Raw genomic sequence first — 19,123 nt, 5'->3', positions numbered from 1 at the left:
GGTGTACTTGCTGCTGTATGTGTCTTTCTGTGATACACAAAGCAACTAAATTGAACCGTATGGCTGTAACACTGCTGCCGGTATTTAAAAATGGCGGGTTTGATTCTTGTGTGGGACGGCTCATGACTCTTCCAGCAACGTCATAGTATCGGCTCGGCTCACTTGAAACCTCAGCAGAGCAGATACTAAAAAAGTACCAGGTACTATCGCTAGTGGAAACGCAAAAAAAAACGAGTCGAGGCGAGTCGTGCTGGAACTGTGTAGTGGAAAAGCTCCATTAGAGACTTTGTGTGAAGCTACGAAGCCAAACTCATGATTTCATTGGCAGGGTGATTTTTAAATAATCCATATGGAAAAGAAAATTTGAGAAATTGGCAAAATTATGTAACACCTGGTTAGAACTCAACGTTAAGGAATAATAAATCCTAATAATTCTGGGATTTTAAGCAGTCACCCCCCCCCCTCCCCCAAGACTCAAACAAACTCCCAAGAATATAATGTCATATAGCTAACTCACAATTATTCACTTTATGGTTGTTTGTGTTTTGTGTTTTGTTGCAGTATTTTACTTTGGATGTTTCTTGTGTGTTTAAGTTTTCCCCTTTTTGTGAATTATTATATTTTAAGGATTTAAAACAAGCTTGTAATTCATAGTATTGTAAGATGGTTGATAACTAATCTAAAAAAAAAAAGGATAATACTGTGAAACTTTTTTAAAATAAATTAAGTTTTGATGTCTTGTAAATATGTGTAATTTTAGGGGTGTATGAGTAGTGTTAAATGGGAAAGTATATTAAAAACATCTGGCATTGATATAGAAAGTTTTATTTGTACAGATGTCATGGTTGTTTGTCTCAGAGTTTATATAATAAAATATTTAATGATGTAAAGTCTGAGGTTTTTTAAAGTCTGTGGGTGCATATTTACTATCAGTATTCATATGATTCACTTGTCAATTATCAAATTTACAAACAAAATGCAGGCGCCAGGATTTGGGTATAATGTGAAATTTTAGTGCAATTTTGGGAAGTAATTATAAACTTGCATATTTTGAGTAATATAAATATTTTTCTGCAGGTTTTTGTTACATGAAAAAGACTATTTGTAAAAAAAAAAAAAAGGAGGTTGTCACTGACTGATGATCTTCCCTCAGCTCCGTACCAGCGAAACAAATAGTTTTTCCATAGTTTTTTGAATATATAATATTGAAAGAATATTCTAGTATATAACCAGATAAACAAACTACTTTCTACAGGTGATAAAAGTTACAGAATCATTTATCAAATTGGGGAAAGAAAACAGTTTTTAGTGATTAGTTTTATCCTTGCAATTGGTGTTTGGTGATACTATATTTCATACTGTGTGTGCCGCAGTGCTCCGTATGAACAGTGCATATATATATATTTACAGTACCAGTCAAAATTTTGGCCACATTTTCTTATTTACTTGAATGAGAAAGTGTGTCCAAACCTTTGCTTGGTACTGTATCTATGTATAATATTAGGAGTTACCAGGTTGTCATTGGTAATAACTGTTAAATCAGAAGGATTTCTATAGATAAGGACAACCGTAATATTTTCTGTTACGACCTAATTGTTAAAATTATAGCTTTTTGTTGTTGTGGATTCTGTCATAAGTCTTGCTCAATGTTTTCTGACAGAGCGTTGTAGCACCACCGTCACCACTGTGGAGGAACAAGAGGAAACCTACTACACTGATGTCCACTTACAACAAAAAACTAAAACACTTGAACTCAAGCCAGAGTCCAAACGTTACTCTTCCACTTTAGAGAAGAAAAAAGAAAAGCCAGTTTTCCTCACACAGCTCTCCCCAGCAGCTGTAACTACTGGGGAGACTGCCAAGTTTACTGTCAAAGTGTCTGGCTTCCCAAAGCCAACTGTTCAATGGTCTCAAAATGGAAAAGTATTAAAGAGTTCTTCTGTATACAAGCTGATAGAAGAGAAGGAGGAGTACTCATTAGTGATAACCCACGTCACATCTGAGTATGAGGGCGAGTACTCATGCACTGCCACCAACAGATTTGGTCAGACAACTTGCACCACATACCTGGAGGTGAAAAAACCTGATGTTAGCCAAGCAGAAAAATGGGTTGAGAAAATGTTTAAAGTCACAGGTCAACCTCCTACTTTCACTGTTCAGATCCAACCTGTGAGGTGCTCAGAAGGAGGAGAGGTTTCTTTAAATTACAAAGCAAGTGGTGATCCAGTTCCTGATGTGAAGTGGTTCAGGGGGGCTTTTCAGATTCAGCCCAGTAGAAACTGTGTTATTATAGCCAACCCAGATGGATCTGGCTTTGTCAATATTAAGAGTGTCAAACAGGAAGATAGTGGCTTGTATACATGTAAGGCTTCTAACCAGTTTGGGGAGGCATCGTGTAGTGCTGAGGTTGTTGTCTTCAGGGAATCGGTCTCTGTTTCTAGCAAACAGCAACAGACAGTGGTTCAGAAGAAAGGCTATAAGGTTACAATGACAGAACAGGCAACAGAGTCTCGCCTGTACCAGGTCAGCCTCCCTGGCCAGGACAGAGCTGGATCTGATCAGATGGTTTATACCATCGGTACTGAAGACCGGCAGATAATTCCCAGTGAGCAAGTTGGCTCCCTTAGCGAACTAGATATCTCTGCTGCCACCATTCATCGCGAGCAGCTGACCCACCAGGCAGCAGTGCTTCAGTCTCATGAGGTAGAGGAGAGGGTATCTATGGTGCCCACCCACCCACCTCAGATCTCAACTGTACCTGTGAAACAACTTCACATGGCAGCGTTTACATCATCTGTTGAAGAGAGTCAGGACCTCATGGAGCAGCACTGCAGTCGCATTCAGAGCCCTGAGGTTATTGAGCTCCAGGCAGCTCGGGAAAAGAGATCAAAGGTAATGTCAGCTGTAGCTGAGGAGCTGACTCCACTTTCTAATGTTAGCACAGAGCCTCTGGCCGATCGAAAGCCTATTTCTGTCAAACACACCTCAGAACCTAAGCACCTAGTCAGTGGGCATCAAGTTGAATCACCACTGTCTATCCTGAAAGAGCAGTCTCAAAATATCCCCACAGTAGAAGAACAGAAAAGTTACAAGGTTAAGGAGGGTATTAAGATTTTATACTCAGCCCAGTCTGCAGAGAAACGAGTGCTTACAGAGGGCCACACCACTGAACTAGCAACAGCAGATTCGGCTGTGAAATCTTCTGTTGAGAAAGAACAGCGCCATCCTGTCTTAGCCTTGGTCAGCAAGTCTAAACAGACTCTTTCCAAGGAGACTGAGTTCTCCATGCAGAGCCCCCCTGCAGCAACAGCTCATCTCTCTAAGGATAAAATTGTGAAGGCAGTTCTAACTACTGAAGAGAAGCAAATACTCCAGGCTGAGTCCACTCATCAGTTGCCAAGTTTGGACAGTGCCATGTCTATTCAGTCACAAGTAGAGGGAGAGCAGTTGTTGCACCTGCAGGTTATCACAGACCAGGATCTCCTTCCATCTGAGACCAGCTTCACCTGTGAGAAACCAGCACCAGAGCAAGCAGGCACAAGGAAGAGTCCCATTCTGCTGCACACTGTTAGCCAGGATGAGCAGAAGACAGTAGTTTGTGAGGACACATCAGAGTTTGAGGCCAAAGCTAGCACCATAACCATCCAGCCCCAAAAAGAGGCTCCTACTCTGCTGCATCTCCAGTCAACCCATTCTGTGGAGGCAGAACCCAAAGAGGGTATTCTTGTAATTCAGAAGCCTGACCAGCAGGTGGCATCACAGAAACAGGAAAAGGCTAGGAGTCATGCAGCCCTAATGGAGGAGAGAAGGGAGATTACAGCAGATTATCACGCAGAACTGGCCTCGTCCGTGACTGGAGTTCAGTCTCAGTTACGAACTGAACCCAGAACTCAAAACATCCTCCAGCTCTCTTTCCAGCCCATGCAGCTGCCAAAAGAGACGCCAGTTACTACTGACGTCAAGCAGCAACGAGCTTTGGTGCAGAAGGAAGATCACTGGAATGTGATGCATGTCACCAGTGTAGAAGATAGTCAGGCATTAGAGGAAGGTCACACAGAGAGTCTTACTGCAGTGGGTAAATTCACCTGCCAAACAGCTGTAGAGCCAAAGGTTCCTACCGAGTCAGTCCAGATCGAGGAAAAGGAGATCTCCACTGAGAGTAGTGTCCTTCTAGAGGCAGCAGAGCAGGACTTTGCTGTTCAAATCCAGGAGGGCCAGTCAGTTAGGCAGTCAATATTGATGGATGAGAAGCAAGTGCTGATAGGTGAACTCTCTCAGGAGATCTCCAAGTCTGAGTCCACAAAAGTGGCCATCACCACACAGCCTAAACTGTCCCTTATGGCATCAGAATCGAAAGAAAGCACAGCTCTTCCCAAAGAGATGACATTTGTGATTCAGATCCCTAAACCATCCAGTCTGAATATACGGCATCAGCTCAGAGATGCTCTTCAGTCTGCAGTAGCTAGTGACCAGCCAGTGTTACTGGCTGATGTTGTTGGAAGTTTCCAGCCTGTAGAGATACAGGAAGTCAAGGTTCAAAGAGAGCCCAAGCGTGCCATGTTTACATACCTGATAACAACAACAGGTTCACCCATGGAGATTACTCTGGCTTTTGAGGGTGAATACCCTCGGACAGCTGACCTCAGGACTGAACTCCAAGCAGCTTTCCACTCCATAGTGTACCAGGAAGCCCATGTTCTTGCCTCTGAACAGCCGGGCACTATGCAGTTAGACAAACCTCAAAGGGCCCAGGTCACCTCGGCCCACTCTAAGCAAATGCTGTCATCCATGGTCGAGACAGTGAACGTAGCAGAGGGCACAGTGGAGTTCACTGCTATTAAATCTCAGGCTGCTGCTGTCAAAACTGAGTCGAAAATGGCCGTTGAACATACTGCAGCTGAGAAAAAGGTTGTGGTGCAGGAATCCAAGGCAGCAAAGATGGAACATACTATCTCATCCCAGATCAAAATTTCCACCGAGGCTCACGTATCTTTTGAACAGTCAGTACAGGTTTCAAGTCAAGAGGAAAGGTCAGTAACGGTGAAGAGCCAGGAAAAAGATGTAGGAGCGGCTATTTTCACCAGTGCCTTGCCTCCCACCACAGTCCCCTCTGAACAGGTTGTGGATGTCAGCATCCAGAAGGAGTACAGGGAAGAGACCTTTAAAGGAGAGATTACTGTAACCAGGCCTGAACAGAGAGAATACCCTGTAATAGTCACTTCCCTTGAAGACTTATCCATAGAAGAAGATAGTAAAGTAGTCTTTAACACCACCATTAATTACGCCACAAAGGTAAACTGGTTTTTCAATGGGCAATTGGTGAAATCTGGCAAAGAGTTCAAGTGTTCAAAAGACCACGACACATATACGTTGGTTATCAACAAAGTTGTCGAGAGGAATCAAGGAGAATATGTTTGTGAGGCTGAGAATGAAGCTGGCAGAACTGCGACATCTTCAAGACTCACTGTGGTCTCAAGAGGTTTGATAACAGGAAAAATCAATATATCATTCCTTCATTCATCCATTTTTTCTGAGAATGACTAATAATCACACAAACAGGTCCATTCAAGACCTCTCTCTTCACATAGAGTTATTCATTTTTCACTTTGGTCTATTTGTTCATTTCATAGCTCAGCATGAGCACCTTTAGCAGGGCAATGGATGGTACTAACTCACTGTATCTTCTTTATTCCACATCATTGTTTGGTCAGTAATTGCCAAAAGGCCAGAACTGTCACAGCCATGCAAGTTTAGATCAAGGCTCTTTAATCAAAAAGAATCTTGCTATAATGGTTGTCATGATTCTGGCCTTCAGGCAGCTTTCATGGTCTTTCCATAGCCACTTAAGCATGTCAGTGGCTACAGGTCAGTTTGGTCTGTCACATTCCTCCAGGTCCATTCTATCCACATCGCCAATGTCTCTGCATGCTTTCAGGGCTTCAACTTGACATTACTTCATCTTTCACCAACTCTTTGTTTCTCCTTTTAGCCTGAACACTTGCCCCATGACAATCATAGAATGATAGTGTCTTTTTTCGGGCAGCTTTGGGGCTTGTGTTCGGGCTATTTTTTCCTCCTCAGTCACTCCTGAATTGCCCTCTACCATTGTTGTACATTCCACCATTCCTGTTCCAGTCATGTTTTTAATGAGGATTACATTGCATAGTTTCATAGATGTAATAACTAACATTTACCTTTTAATTTCTCTATGTGTGCCTCAGTGCCACCTCTCTTTAGGCAGAAAATCGTCCCTCTGGATATTAACATTGGCAGCCATGCCAAGTTTGAATGTGAGATCGAAGATGCTCCAAGTGTCACCTTCAAATGGTACAAGTCTGGCACTGAGATCAGACAGGGTGAGAAGTACCGGATCCTAAGCCACCCCACCAGTTCCTCTCTGGAAGTCCTGACCCCGGTCAAGGCAGACAGCGGTGAATACACCTGCAAGGCTTCAAATCAGCACGGCACTGATAGCTGCACTGCCTCACTCACTGTTACTGGTAAGACCCAACCGGGATTATCGCTTTCCTTATGTGTGTGTTTGAGAGAGAGAGAGAATTATATACAAATTTATCTTTGTGTTTTATCCCAAATCATTATGGTGTAGTATGGAAGTGATGACATTTTTATTAATGGATCCGTTGTCACCTTTGGCAAGATGTAATAATGTTGACAATCCAATTTTGTCATGTTTAAAACCAAATTGAGATTGCACAGGTACATTTATTTTTGATGTTGGTGTATTTTTCCACTTTTTAAAATACATTTTTTTGTATGTTCTACCTGCTCTCCATAGAAATGTACCCACCAATATTTGTTTCAAAACCAGACCCAATGATTTTATATGTGGGCAAACAAGCTGTGTTCCAGTGCTCACTCACTGGATCCTCACCCATGGAAGTTGTCTGGCATAAGAACAACATAGCCATCTCCTCCACAGGGAACTATGTCATGAAATGTGAAAAGAACAAGTATTCCCTTCACATTAAAAGTCTTGAGCTAACTGACCAGGGAGAGTACCTGTGCAAGGCCTCCAACAGAGTTGGTACTGCTACCTTTACCACAGAGCTCAAGGTTATCAACAAGCCCAGCTTTGTTAAGACCATTGAGCCAGCATCAGTCGCTGTCAATAGCCCGCTAAGGCTGGAGTGCCAGGTGGACGAGGATACTGGTGTGACTGTCACCTGGAACAGGGATGGCAAAAAAGTCCACCAAAGCATGGAGTGTAAACTGTCCTTTGAGGACAAGGTGGCTGTTCTTGACATACCCAAGTCCAAACAGAAGGACTCTGGGAAATATGTGTGCACAGCCACAAATGAGGCTGGGAGCTCATCCTGTGAGGCTGTGGTAACGGCTCAAGGTAAGATCTTACCGATGATCTTTCCATTAGCTTTGAAGAAAACATAATTCTCTTGAAATGAACTGGTGGCCTTTTGCTGAAGACTGTTTTCAGCCAACCTCAAGCTGATGCTAACACTATGCACTGCTGTCTTGTCTTTTGCACTCTATTGTCTTGGTTATAGTGATGTTTTTTCTCTGTTTGAAAATCTTGAACTAAACACTCCTTTCAGAACCCCCTACCTTTGTCAAGAAAATGGAACCAAAGATTACATGGAAACAAGGAATAGCTGCACGCTTACAGTGCACTGTTAAAGGGTCACCTGAACTCCACATCCACTGGTTCTGCAATGAGAGAGAACTTAGCAGTGGAGAAAAGTATAAAATCTCTTTCAAGACTGGAGTTGCCGTGTTGGAGATAGTTAATCTTCTGGTCACAGACAGTGGGAGTTACACCTGTGAGGTGTCAAATAATGCAGGCAGCGAGAGCTGCAACACCCTTATAGCTGTTAAAGGTTTGCCAAAGATATCATGCACTCTACATTACATTATGCTCACTATTAATTTAACAAAACCTCTTTTATTAATTGCATACACTTTATTTGCCCTTTTGACAAACAGATCCACCATCCATTAGAAAAGAGCTGCAGACAGTAGAGGTGGTGAAGGGAACAGCAGCTCAGCTGGAGTGTACGATCACAGGAACAACTCCTTTTGAAATCAGCTGGTTAAAAAATAAGAAACCTATCACCAGTGATGAGAAATATAAAATAATCTCCCAAGATTCTTTGTCAAGGCTGGAAATCCAGACCTTTGAAAGTGCAGATGTTGGAGATTATCAGTGTGTCATTTCCAATGATGTGGGGAAAGTCATCACTAAGGCGCTTGCTAAACTTAAAGGTTAGTAAAAGACAGTTATGGACTGAGGTGTAATCTTGTGCTTCATAGTTAGTATTTAATTCATTATGTTTTTTGTAGAGCCGCCAACCTTTTCAAAAAGAGTTGAGAGTGCCACAGCAGTGTTGGGAAATACAGTGAAACTACAGGGAACCATTAAGGGCTCAGCTCCCATCAATATTAAATGGATGAAAGACTCTGAAATACTGAGAGATGATGATCCAAATATTAAGATGGTGTTTGAGAACAACGTTGCAAGCTTGACGATAACGACAGTGGCCATCAGCCATGGTGGCAAATATTCATGCCAAGCTGAGAATGAAGCTGGGCAAAAGAAATGTGAAGCCACCTTGACTGTGCAAGGTCAGATGAAATCTTTGATGAAGACATTTTAGCTCCTATGTAGAGATCTATAGATGCTTGTGTTTGAATTCTTATAATTTAATAACTATTGGGTCTTATCTTATCCCAGAACCTGCCAGAATCATAGAACCTGCAGAGTCCATTAGTGTGACTGCAGGGGATTCGGCCACATTGGAGTGTAAAATTTCTGGAAGCCCAGACCTCAAAGTGAAATGGTTTAAAGACGATAAAGAGATGATCAGTGGCCGCAAATATAAGATGACTGTGAAGGACAATATTGCCACCATGAAGATTCTTACAGCAGAAAGAGGAGACACTTCAGACTACAAGATGGAGGTGTCGAATAAAGTTGGAAAAGACCAGTGCACATGCTCAGTCACTGTCTTAGGTTAGTTTCTTGTTTCTGCTTCTTTAACATTTTATAATGTTTTTTGCAGTTTTAAAAAGGATGAAAATATGACTAATAACAATCGCTTACTTTCGAAATGTAGTTGATGATTGTTTTCTAACTAAAAGGAAACAAATACTGTCATCACACACTTTGGTCAATTGGATTAACATTAACAACTGTAAATGAAGACAGTATGGAGTCTTATTTGCCTTTGGATTTTAGCTGACTGGCTGTGAAACTGTCTTAATAAATGAGATGTTTTTTCTCCATACAACCAGATCGGATAATGCCTCCAACTTTCACAAAGTCCCTGAAAAGAGTTGATGCTAACATTGGTAATGATGTCTCCGTGGAGTGTAAAGTGTCTGGGTCCCAACCCATGACCATAGCTTGGTTCAAAGACGACCAGGAAATCACGTCTGGATCTAAATTCCAGCCTGAATTCAAAGATGGCTCTGCTATACTGAGAATAATTCGGGTGGAAAAGGCTGACTCTGGAGTTTACAAATGCAGAGCCACCAATTCAGCCGGCTTTAAAGAAACCAGTGGCACTTTCTATGTCAAAGGTTATGAATGTTTGGCTTATATTGTGCTTTTATTTGTTGTGTACAGTCCTTTACTGATTTCATGCTAACATGAAATGCACATTTTGTTTCATTACTGGCCTCCAGAGCCCCCAGTGTTCACAGTGAAACCAGACAATCAGGATGTCATACCAGGAACCACTGTTTCTTTTAGAACGGCCTTCACTGGAACAGCTCCGTTGGCTGTGAAGTGGTTCAGGGAGGAAACAGAAATTGTAACTGGTGGCACATGTTTCATAAAGAAAGATGCCTCATCAAGCTCTTTGGACCTTCAGTCTGTGAAACCCAGTGACTCTTCTAAGTACACATGCCAAGTGTCTAATGATGCTGGGAAGGTGGATTGCGCTGCAGTCCTCTTTGTGAAAGGTGCATATCTTCAGTATTGTTTGCAGCTGTATGAAAATGTCTTGACGTTATTTATTTATTTATTTTGATACTAATATATGTGACTTCTTTCTTTAAATTAACGTTAACCTCTTCTCTCAGAACCTCCCACGTTTGTGAGTAAGCTTGAGACAACCAAGCTCGTTACTAGCAGCGATTCTGTCAGGCTGGAGTGCAAAGTGACGGGAAGCCCTGTCATCAGTTTTAAGTGGTTCAAGGATGAGATGGAAATAAGCTCCAGTCCTAAATACAAAATGGCCGTGATCGACTTAGTGGCATCTCTGGAAATAGTCAACTGTTCTGTAGAGGATAGTGGAAATTATGCCTGTCTGGCATCCAGCGAAGCTGGTAGTGACCGCTGCAGCAGCACAGTCACAGTCAAAGGTTGGTTCAGTTTCAGTTTGCTTATTTTGAGGTTTTCAGTGATTTACTTTGGTGAGTTATAGTGACACTGAAGATATTTTGCTTTTCTTTTTTTCAAATGATTGCTGATGCCTTCATTGTCTTCTTCTAGAGCCACCAGTGTTTGTGCGTAGCTTGGAGCCCAAAAATGTGGTGAAAGGTTCTGATATGACGCTGGAAGGCCAGGTCTCCGGGTCTGCCCCTTTCACTGTGTCATTTTATAAAAACTCAAAGCTGATTAGGAATGATAAGAGACACAGAATCACTGTGAAAGATGAGATAGCATCCCTGGAGGTACTGGCGGTGGAGGCTGGAGATGTCGGCTTGTATCAGTGCACTGTTGAGAATGAAGTGGGGAGGGCCTCTTGTGATTGTCACATAACACTAAAAGGTTGGTAGGAAGTATGAACTGGAAGCATGGCTTTATCTTTAGATCAACACAAACCTAAATCTGTACCATACTTACTTTTATTAAAAACAGGATGTAACCTCAAGAAATGTTAGATTTAAGTTAATTCATTGAACTTTTACATCACGCAGCTACTGAGTCAGGTTTTATTTTAGAGTGTACAACACAGTAGTTTAAATTGTTCACATCATCAAGATATTCCATAGTTCTCGGATTTGTACAAAATGTGTCTGTCAGACTAAACTGATTCTCAGTGGATGACTTCCAGATTTAGACTGAAGTCTGCCTTTGCAAGCATTATATTTGCAGGATAACATTAACATTCCTGTCAAACCTTTCCTTGTAGAACCGCCATCATTTGTTCAAAAGTTGGACAACCTCAACTCTTTGGTAGGCAGTGAGGTTTCCCTGCAGTGCATTCTGAAGGGCTCAGAGCCCATGACTGTGTCCTGGCTGAAAGATAACCATGAGCTCAAAGAAACTGAGAACATTCAACTTACATTTGAGAACAAGACGGCTGTGCTGCACATCACCAACTTGCAGAGCAAACATGGTGGCAAGTATTCTTGCCACGTGCAGAATCAGGCTGGGAGCCAGACGTGCTCTGCCGTGTTGACAGTCAAAGGTTGGTTAAGATACTCAAGAACTCACATTTGAAACAAAGTTCTGTCTTTAATCTAATTGGACTCTTGTAATGATGCATCTAGACCCTTTTTTATCAACTCAAACATCAATAAGGGTACAAGCAGGAAGTTTTCCTCAATTTCTTTCTTTGAGACCAAACTTCAATGCAAGTCCATTAAAATTAAAACACCACTCTTCTCCAGTACACCATGTTTTATTCACCAAACTTCCAGTTATCTTGCCTTCATCAGGCTTCTGTCAGCACACAATGGTTATCTTGTTGTGCAAAGTGTTGATTTTGAAAGTAGTTTTATATCCATGTAGACTTCCTTATTCACATCCTGAAGGGAATTTTGAATTGATGGATTAATTTTCCATGTGATCATTTTATGACTTTACGAGATGATAGTAGAACAGACTTGGTTCTTCAGTGTGTTGTAGCATATCAGGAGTGAGATTCTTTGCTGACTGTTGTCTTTGCCGTCTCAGAGCCAGCTAAGGTAACAGAGGAGGCCAAGTCCATCAGTGTGACTCAGGGGGATCCGGCCACCCTGGAGGCAAGGTTCCTGGGCACTAAACCACTGAAAGCTCAATGGTTGAAGGCCGGAAAGGAGCTGACCTCAGGCCTGAGATATAAAGTCCAGAGCACAGACAAAAGCTCTGTGCTCAAGATTATTAAAACTGAGAAAAATGATAGTGGTGAATACGTATTTAAGGTTTCAAATGATGTCGGCAACAGCTCTTGTGAGGCAACGCTCACGGTTCTTGGTCAGTCCCTAATGCATGCCCTTGAACTTCACATATGTTTTGTTACCTTGAACACTGCTTTTCACCTCTGTTTTTCTTCTTTTATCAATGTCAGATCAAATCATTCCACCGTCTTTTACAAGAAAACTAAAGCAGACAGAAGGTATAAAAGGATCGTTTGCTCACCTGGAGTGTCTTGTATCTGGCTCTCTGCCAATAACCATACAGTGGTACAAAGATGAGAAAGAGATCCACGCTGATGAGAAGCACAAATGCACGTTCTTTGAGAATGTTGCTTTCCTGGAAATATCAAGTCTTGACAGCAAAGACAGCGGAAGTTTTACCTGCATTGCTACAAACAAAGCGGGAACGGTCCAGTGCTCCGGGATCATGTTTGTCAAAGGTTTTAATACCTTTTGTGGAATTTGTTGGTAGTTAGATGTATCATTGAACAATTGAAAGGATCTTTGCTATTTATGATTTCTTCTTCTTACAGAACCACCATGTATTCTTGAAAAGCATGAATCCATGAATGTTTTGCCTGGCGCAAAGGTCCAGTTTAACGTCCTGGTCTCTGGCACGCCGCCACTGACCATCAAATGGTTTAAAAACAAGAAAGAGGTTTTATCCAGTGCTGACTGCAATGTCATCAAAGACAACACCTCAAGCTCACTGGAGCTCTTCTTTGCCAAAACGTCAGATTCTGGAGACTATGTCTGTGAAATACAGAATGATGTTGGCTCGACTTCATGCCAGGCAACACTTTTCGTCAAAGGTCATCAGTCTCTATGTTAAACAGAGTTCATTAGTTTGTTCAAAATGTTCATTTGGGCAGAAATATACACACAGTCAACTTTATAGAGAAAGTTTCTCCCTGGTCATCTAGCTGATGGTTACATCTGTCATTTTATTTTGTTCCTTAGAACCTCCAAGGTTCACACGGACCCCAGCTCGTGTGTCTGTGGTCTGTTCCAGTCAGAGTAAAGTGTTGGAGTGTCATGTGACTGGCACACCTGACATAGACATCTACTGGTTCAAGGAAGGGTCTGAGATCAGCCCCAGTGATCGGTACAAGGTGGCCTTTGTTAACTCTGTTGCCACTCTGGAGATCTGTGCAGCTGGCACTAAAGACAGTGGTCTTTACTACTGCGAGGCTCGCAATGAGGCTGGTAGCGAGAGCTGCAGCATGGAGCTTAAGGTCAAAGGTTAGTCATGTAAACAGATATTAAGCTTATTGTTTAGGGGTTTTAAAATGTAAGATTGGAAGAAGTGGTTCCACAAACACTGAGGAGGTCATCTCTACTTGATTATTCTCCATTCTGCTTGAAAGAGTTGTTTTTCCTTTGTTCCAGTTAAGAGTTTTAATATTAGAATCTTTAAATGAACTAGCTAGCCTAACTGATGCTTATTGGATTGGTAACAGGCTTTCCTAAAATGCACAGAAAATTAAAGTGTTTTTTTCCCTTTCAATATCAGAACCACCTTCATTTGTTAGAGAGCTGGGTGCAGCTGATGTTGTGAAGGGCTCCAATGCCTCTTTTGACTGTCAGCTCACTGGGACGGCTCCATTTGAGATAACGTGGCACAAAGACACAAAGGAGATCAAACCCAGTGCTAAACATGGCTTATCTCAGATGAATGGCACTGCGGGTCTAGTGGTGCACAAATGTGACTCTGTAGATATTGGTGAATACCAGTGTACTGTTGCTAATGAGGTGGGAAGCTGTACTTGTAAGACTACACTGAACCTCAAAGGTTGGTCTAATCAGAATCTATATTTGAATCTTTTGAGGTGAGTATTGCCTTAATATTAACATTTTGTTGGGTTTCTCTAATAGAACCACCAACATTCACCAAGAGGATTGAGAACACTACCACTGTTCTGGGTAAAATGGCAGAGTTTCAGTGTGTTGTGGAGGGTTCTCCCACTCTCTCTGTACAATGGCGAAAAGATGAGAACTGGATTTTGGAGGATCCAAAGATTGAGAGAACATTTGAGAATAATGTGGCCACTCTCAAAATTCCTGCCTGTGAAGCGAGTCACAGTGGGAAATACACCTGCCAGGTGGTGAACGAGGCTGGGCAGGATAAGTGCTTTGCCACCCTTATGGTGCAAGGTATACTATCACATCATTGGTTCTTTTAGCATTGAGCCAGCACCATGTCCATAGTTCGGTCTTACTGAGTTTTTGTCTTTGTATTTTAGAGCCTCCACAGATCACAGAGAAACCTGAGGTGATCAAAGTGACAGTCGGAGATCCAGTTAGACTTGACTGTAAGGTAACGGGTTCACCTGAGCTCAAAGTGAAATGGATGAAAGATGGCAAGGAACTTCAGTCCATCAGACAGTACAAGCTGAGCTTTGAGAATAACATCAGCAGCCTAAAGATTCAGTCTGCTCAGAGAGAGGATGCAGGAGAGTATGTCTTTGAGGTGTCAAACCACATCAGTAGCTGCACCTGCAAAGTCAAAGTGATCGTACTAGGTTGGTGTTAAAATGATAAAACCTGACAACTTATGAAACATGGTGAAATGTTAACTCAGTCTAATTATGTTATTGTGCATTTGTAACAGATCAAGTAATTCCCCCAAGCTTCATCAAACCCCTGGTAGACATGCAGGAGATACTGGGTTCCTTTGTTCAGATCTATTGCAAAATATCTGGTTCCCTCCCGATCTCTGTGGAATGGCAGAAAGATGGAACCAAAATCTCTAGTGGTGTAAAACACAAACTCATCCAGCAGGACAATTCTGTGTCCATCGAAATTGAACAGCTAGAAAGATCTGACGCAGGATCCTACTTTTGCAAACTGACCAATGCAGCAGGAAGTTGTGAATGCAGTGGATCCCTTGTGGTCAAAGGTCAGACAATGCTCTCGAATGTGATTGGTCATTTGATTCTAAAACAAAGGTGAGTACCTCTTTAACCTGGTCCATCTTGTTGTCTTCAGAACCTCCTAGCTTTGTGACTCTGCCTGAGTCCCAGGAAGCTCTACCCAACTCCACTGTACGCTTCAAATGCACATTTAACGGAACTCCTCCTTTCACCGTCAAATGGTTCAAGAACGATACGGAGCTCATGACTGGGCCCACGTGTTTCACAGGACTGGAAGGGCTGTCTTGCTTCTTAGAGCTCTATTCAGTGGGTGTCACCCAGAGTGGAGTTTACTCTTGCCAAGTCAGCAACGATGCTGGCTCTGTACGCTGTAGTGCAGACTTGACAGTCAAAGGTTGGATATACATCTTTCAGATCAACTCTCGAGTGTATTCATCTCAAATCTACATTGATGACCAAAACTAGTGATTCTCTGTCATGTTTCCAGCTTAACTGCACTTTGTCATTATTTTTTGAGCTTTTATATTTCTGCAGCTGCTTATGAAGACATTTTTGTTGCCTTTGTGTTACATCTGCTTTCTCTACAGCCATTCTGTCTATTGTGCTAACCCATCATTGTCAGCTCATCTCATCAGCTCATCTCATTAGCTTATCTCATCCTGTCCTCCAAGCTCAAGTGCTTCTACTTGCTTCCAGCAGCTAACATGTCTGTGTTTTGGCTTTCCAGAACCACCTGAGTTTGTGCTGAAACTCCCTGGCACTAAGTTTGTGAAGCAGGGTGAGCCACTCCGCCTGGAGTGCAAAGTCAGTGGTACAGCGCCTCTGAAAGTGAGCTGGTACAAACAGGACACCAAGCTCACAGACGGGGGCAACTACAAAACATCATTTGTTGACTCGGTCGCAGTCCTAGAACTGCTCTCTACCAGCTTTGGTGATGAAGGAGTTTACACCTGTGAAGCTCAGAATGATGCTGGCAGTGTCAGCTGCAGCACCACATTTACTGTTAAAGGTCAGCCTCTAACTGACTTTCTATTCATACTTTTATTGTTCATGACTTTGTGGTGCACTGGCTGCTCAGTGTGTTGTTGAGGTTTTCGTGAAAGTTGTGTAAGTGACTCAGAAACTGTGTTGCTTAAAGCTGTCATCCGTAATGTCCACACTTGGTATGGTGAAATATCATTGAAAGCTCAGCTGGTTGGGTTGCACCAGTCTTTTTGGGAATGCAAGTAAAGATCCAGCACACTAGTAGTTACATACGTCACATCTTTCCAATTCAGTTCAAATAAACACCTGGAGTCTTTGCCACAACACCTCATTTATCTGAGCTGTTATTTTTGTAGTCCACAGGTTTAGTCCTTTATCTCACCTGTAGTTCCACTGAGCATTCACAAGTCTGACATCTGGACTCGATTTTTAATATCCTTTCACAAGAGTTCTGCAATATTAAGTGTAATACCAATATATTTCCACATTTACTCCAATATCTTAGTTGTAGTTGCAACAAATACCACAAATAATTGAATCTGTGTCTTAGCTGTTGGCAAACCACCTTCCACAACTCCAATATATTGGCTATAGTGGTATCATAAACTCATGCTATCGTAACATTAGTACCAATAATCTTCTGAAATCATTTGGCAATTTTTGCTGTAGAGACATCAAATGCCCATCTCTTGATTTCTAAGCTCTAGTTCCAACATATTCTCAAATTTACTCCACTATCCTTTCATTTTATCTGTAGCACAAACAGACTTCCACAGCTGTTGTATTTTTACCGTACATCCAAAATAACTGATTAATAAGTAATTATAAATGAGTCTCAGCAATCAGTAACAATAATTCTGCACCGTACGCCAAAAATGATTCTCATATAAATTGTCCATCCAGCTACTTTAACTGTAGTTTTAGTATTTTAATCATCTTAGTTAGAAGTTCACAATCCTACCTGTAGCTCTGGAAACTTTATCACAGTCATCATCAAATCATTTTTAGCAACAACTCAAATAGTTTTATTTAAAAATAAATCTCAACGACTCTAGCTGTACCTCACACCAAACATTCACACACCTCACTGTCTCACTAACATTCATTCACAAAAATTGCACCAATGAACATTTTATAATTTGATTCAAACAAAGACATTCACACCACTTATACTCAACTATACATGAAGCAAATGGAACAAGTTGAAGGCTTCACAGCTTCACCTGGATCACATTAGTTGTAGTTCAGTAAACCAGCCATAATAACTGCATTCACTCATCTTCTGCAATGAATCCACCATCTTAACTAAAGTGGTCCATCACTTTCATCGCGTGAGAAGTTACGGGTCTCAGCTTTAAGATTTTGGCAATGGATTTTCTTTTTTCTCGTGTATCCTTCTTTAACAGTTTACTGATCTTTTTGTAGACGCCCCATCTTTTGTGAAAGTACCCCAGCCCGTTGAAGGGCTGAAGGGTAAGGACGTGAGTCTGTACTGTGAGATGAGCGGTACAGCTCCGTTCCAGATCACCTGGTTCAAAGACAGGAAGCCTCTGACGGAGAGCAGGAAGTATAAGATGGTGAGCGAGGGCAGCTTAGCCACGCTGCATATAATTGGGATAGAGCTCTCAGATGCCGGCGAGTATGAGTGCAAAGTATCAAACAGTGTAGGAAGTGACACCTGCCACACATCAGTTAAACTCCGAGGTCAGTAGTAGAATCATAGTAGTATTAGATCTTTACGTTACTTATGTCACCTTGCTGACTTTACCTTTTTGCGCTGTTTCCTCTCTTCAGAGCCGCCGTCGTTTGTGGAGAAACTGTCAAACATGACGGTGATACTGGGAGAGGAGGTGACCCTTGTGGCCACTGTTAAAGGCTCTGAACCCATTACTGTGTCCTGGGTTCAAGACAAGGATCACATTCTCAGGGACGGTGACAACAGGAAAATCACCTTTGAGAACAACCAGGTCACTCTTAAAGTCTTTAAGGCTGATGCAACCACAGCAGGCAAATACACCTGCCACCTCAGAAACGATGCTGGGAGTGTGGAGTGTTTCGCTAACTTGACTGTTCTAGGTTTGTAAACATATAATTCTCTCTTTCTCTTGCAGTTTTTCCCCTGCAGGTTTCACTAAAAACCTTTTTTTCCCCTGCTTCCTCTCTGTTTACTCCAGAACCTGCTAAGATAGTGGATAAGCCCGATGCTCTGAGCGTGACAGCAGGCGATATTGCCGCTCTTGAGGTTAAAGTGTGTGGAACACCAGAGCTGAAACCTAGGTGGTTCAAGGATGGTGTTGAGCTGGCCTCTGGGAGGAAATACCAAATCTCATTTTCCCAGATGATTTCCAGCCTGAACGTGCTCTCTGCTGAGAAAGTGGACTCTGGAGAGTACACATTTGAGGTTATGAATGAGGTCGGGAAGGACCTGAGTAAAATTAATCTCACTGTTTTAGGTTGGTGTCTTCTTCCTACTTGCAGTTTGATGACTGGGGCTGGGTATGACTTTTATATAAATAAGTATAAGTATTATTCTACAAACCCTTTTTTAAATTTAACACAAGAAGCTGGCTTTCTCAATTGTTAAAAAACCAATAGCCCAATAAAATGTTATATTTCTAATCAAAGAATAAGCTCACCAGAAAGTCAATGTCAGCTTTGGTTATTGGACAGCTTGTCATTGCCATTGGGGGAATAAGGCATAGAGGTTTGATATCCAGCCCCACTGATCACTGTGCCTTCATATATGTATTTGTCCTGATGCGCTCCTTACTCAGTCTTCCCTCCCTGACAGATAAAACCATACCTCCAACATTCACAAGGAAATTGAAGGATTGCAACACAATTCTTGGAGAAGCTGGAGAGCTGGAGTGCAAAGTGTCAGGCTCCCAACCTTTTACTATCTCCTGGTACCACGATGGAGAGGAGATACAGAGCGGCCCAAATTATGAGATTTCATTCAGCAACAACAGCTGCGTGCTGAAGGTGCCGAAGCTGAAGCTGTCTGACTCTGGAGTGTATAAATGTAAAGCCGTGAACAAGGCAGGCTTCAGTGAAACCACAGCGACACTGGCTGTGAAAGGTCAGTAAATCCAGACGGACGGAGATCTTATAAACTCTTACAGTCCCGTCCACCATCTCTTCTGTGCTATTTAACAATGTTCAGC

The 19,123-nt window shown here is 42.1% G+C and overlaps 1 protein-coding gene across 1 annotated transcript in view; it reads left to right on the top strand.

Annotated features, from left to right (window-relative positions):
* Window positions 1-19,123, top strand: part of ttn.2 (titin, tandem duplicate 2) — a 267,045-nt gene that overhangs the window by 71,950 nt on the left and 175,972 nt on the right. The window contains 26 exon segments of the mRNA XM_053329075.1: window positions 1,661-5,479; window positions 6,222-6,500; window positions 6,797-7,360; window positions 7,572-7,853; window positions 7,960-8,238; window positions 8,317-8,598; window positions 8,708-8,986; window positions 9,268-9,555; window positions 9,661-9,939; window positions 10,060-10,341; window positions 10,472-10,750; window positions 11,115-11,393; window positions 11,882-12,160; window positions 12,255-12,542; window positions 12,636-12,914; window positions 13,063-13,344; window positions 13,616-13,894; window positions 13,978-14,256; window positions 14,346-14,624; window positions 14,714-15,001; window positions 15,091-15,369; window positions 15,703-15,984; window positions 17,385-17,663; window positions 17,754-18,035; window positions 18,134-18,412; window positions 18,751-19,038. Coding sequence (XP_053185050.1) covers window positions 1,661-5,479; window positions 6,222-6,500; window positions 6,797-7,360; window positions 7,572-7,853; window positions 7,960-8,238; window positions 8,317-8,598; window positions 8,708-8,986; window positions 9,268-9,555; window positions 9,661-9,939; window positions 10,060-10,341; window positions 10,472-10,750; window positions 11,115-11,393; window positions 11,882-12,160; window positions 12,255-12,542; window positions 12,636-12,914; window positions 13,063-13,344; window positions 13,616-13,894; window positions 13,978-14,256; window positions 14,346-14,624; window positions 14,714-15,001; window positions 15,091-15,369; window positions 15,703-15,984; window positions 17,385-17,663; window positions 17,754-18,035; window positions 18,134-18,412; window positions 18,751-19,038 — 11,133 coding nt within the window.

This window comes from Scomber japonicus, chromosome 11 (assembly GCF_027409825.1).
Source record: "Scomber japonicus isolate fScoJap1 chromosome 11, fScoJap1.pri, whole genome shotgun sequence".
NCBI lineage: Eukaryota > Metazoa > Chordata > Actinopteri > Scombriformes > Scombridae > Scomber > Scomber japonicus.
The sequence above is the reverse complement of the archived record's forward strand: the minus strand, read 5'-3'. Positions and strand labels throughout refer to the sequence as shown.